At 44.1% G+C, this 2,005-nt stretch overlaps 1 protein-coding gene across 1 annotated transcript in view; it reads left to right on the forward strand.

Annotated features, from left to right (window-relative positions):
* The window catches only part of ETS1 (v-ets avian erythroblastosis virus E26 oncogene homolog 1), a 67,794-nt gene extending 66,493 nt beyond the window's left edge, over window positions 1–1,301 (forward strand). The window contains 1 exon segment of the mRNA XM_009322609.1: window positions 449–1,301. Coding sequence (XP_009320884.1) covers window positions 449–664 — 216 coding nt within the window. The 3' untranslated portion in view covers window positions 665–1,301.
* The last annotated feature ends 704 nt before the right edge of the window (window positions 1,302–2,005 follow it).

The raw sequence follows: 2,005 nt of genomic DNA on the forward strand, positions 1-2,005 counted from the left end.
AATGAATTAGAGCCCAGCTGAAAACCTGTTAAAAATTGGGCTGCAGTAATACCTAGGAAGCAGTAATTGGTGCCCAAAGTTGGTGTGAAGTAGCTGAAACGCCGTAGAGAGAGGCATATTGCCAAAGCTCTTCAAATAGGATGTGTAGAGGTGAGAGGGGGGGCTTCCCACTGGTTTTGGGGAACAGGTGGGACATTCATTCCCTTCCCTGACTTACATATCCTCAGAGTCCTCTGCAATGTTCTGCCATTGCGTGGAGGTTGGTTTTCCCAAACTTTAATGCTTGTGACCCATCCGTGCCCATCTTAAAGATGAGGAAAGTCCTCTCCCTTCCCTCGTGTCCGGCACTGCTGCTTGCCGATGGCTGCCCAGCCAAGCCAGAAATACTTTTCCTTCCCTTCCCTGTGACGTGCATTCACCGCTTTGACTCTTCCCACTCCTCTCCCAGGTGGCCAGGCGATGGGGCAAGAGGAAAAACAAGCCCAAGATGAACTACGAGAAGCTGAGCCGCGGCTTGCGCTACTACTACGACAAGAACATCATCCACAAGACAGCCGGGAAACGCTACGTCTACCGTTTCGTCTGCGACTTGCAGAGCCTGCTGGGCTACACGCCCGAGGAGCTCCACGCCATGCTGGACGTCAAGCCGGATGCCGATGAGTGAAGACGGCTGGCCGGGGCGGAGGATCACCCCGTGGCATTTTGGAGAGTCGATAGGACTTTTTCTGTTGGTTCTTTTTTATTTTTGCTGTTATTTTTATTGTTCCTTTCTTTTTTTTAAAGAGCAACTCAGATTTGATGCTTTCAGATGTTGGGAGAGAGGGTGGCGGAAGAGGCAAACTTTTGGCCGAAACCTAAAAAGTTTGGTTCGGAGAAGGATGGGCTTTTTTTTTTTCCCCCTGAAAGCTCCAAGACAGGCTTTTTTTGGGTGAAATTCTGAGTTTTAAGAAAGCCAGAAAAATGTAGCTTACTTAAAAAAAAAAACCAACAAACCTCTCCCCATCCCTTGGTGTTTAGAAAAAATATTATCAAATGGATCCCTTTGGTTTTTGTGTTATTCGCACACAAACTGACAGTTCAGGAAATGACAGTGTTCCCGAGGATTTGAGGATTTTAACCTTTTTTTGGGAGGCGGGGAGGGAAAACCAAGAGGGTGAATATTCCTGCTTCGGGGAGGGGCAATACAGGAAAAAACCAAGAACTGTTTGTCGTTCTTGTTACATCACCTTTCTGTCAGTTGTCGTCTTTTCTACAAAAGAGAGAATTTTTGCTAGGAGGGATCAAGATTTTTTTTTTTTTTTAAATTTGTTAAAGTTTTATTTTATTAAATTTTGTGCCAGTATTTTTTTTTTTTTAAATAGTCTTAAGCTCTAAGATGGTCTCAGTATTGCAATATTGTGTGTGTTTGTTTCTGTTATGCCAGCAGAGAGTTTTATTACAGTGAGGAAAAAGAAAGAAAAAAAAAAACCAACCCCCAAATTAGTTTATGTAGACCCCACTGGAGAAGTGTAACGCTACGACTCGGCATCTCCGAATCGTATGTGAAGGAAAATTAACTCCAAACTGGCTCCTAGTGATGCTGGCTGGGTGTGCCGCTCTCGCTTCCAGTCCCACACGCTTTGCTCCGCCATTTGCTGATAAAGCTGGTTGAAATTTTCGCTTTTTTTTGTTGCTGTTAAAAAAGGGGCCTTGTTGTACGGCTGCGTTTTGTGCCCGAAACCTTTCGAGATTTGCGGGGAAAATGTCTTTTTGCGTTTTCCAAATCACTTTTTTTCTCAAGAAACACTTCGGTGCTTTGAGAAAGTTTGGGTTTTGTTTTTTTTTTTTTGGAGGGGAAAGGGACCAAATTCCCACGTTTTGAATGTGGTAAATGGAAAATACAGAAGTCGACTGGGGGGAAAGAAACCAGGAAAAAAGTTGAAAAACCAAAGGGAAATGTTTTTTCCTTCCTGTTTTGACCAGCTCTATCTTTATTGCTGTATGTCTTAACCAGCCTGGGCACACG

Source organism: Pygoscelis adeliae, unplaced genomic scaffold (genome assembly GCF_000699105.1).
Source record: "Pygoscelis adeliae isolate BGI_AS28 unplaced genomic scaffold, ASM69910v1 Scaffold224, whole genome shotgun sequence".
In the NCBI taxonomy this organism is placed as follows: Eukaryota; Metazoa; Chordata; class Aves; order Sphenisciformes; family Spheniscidae; genus Pygoscelis; species Pygoscelis adeliae.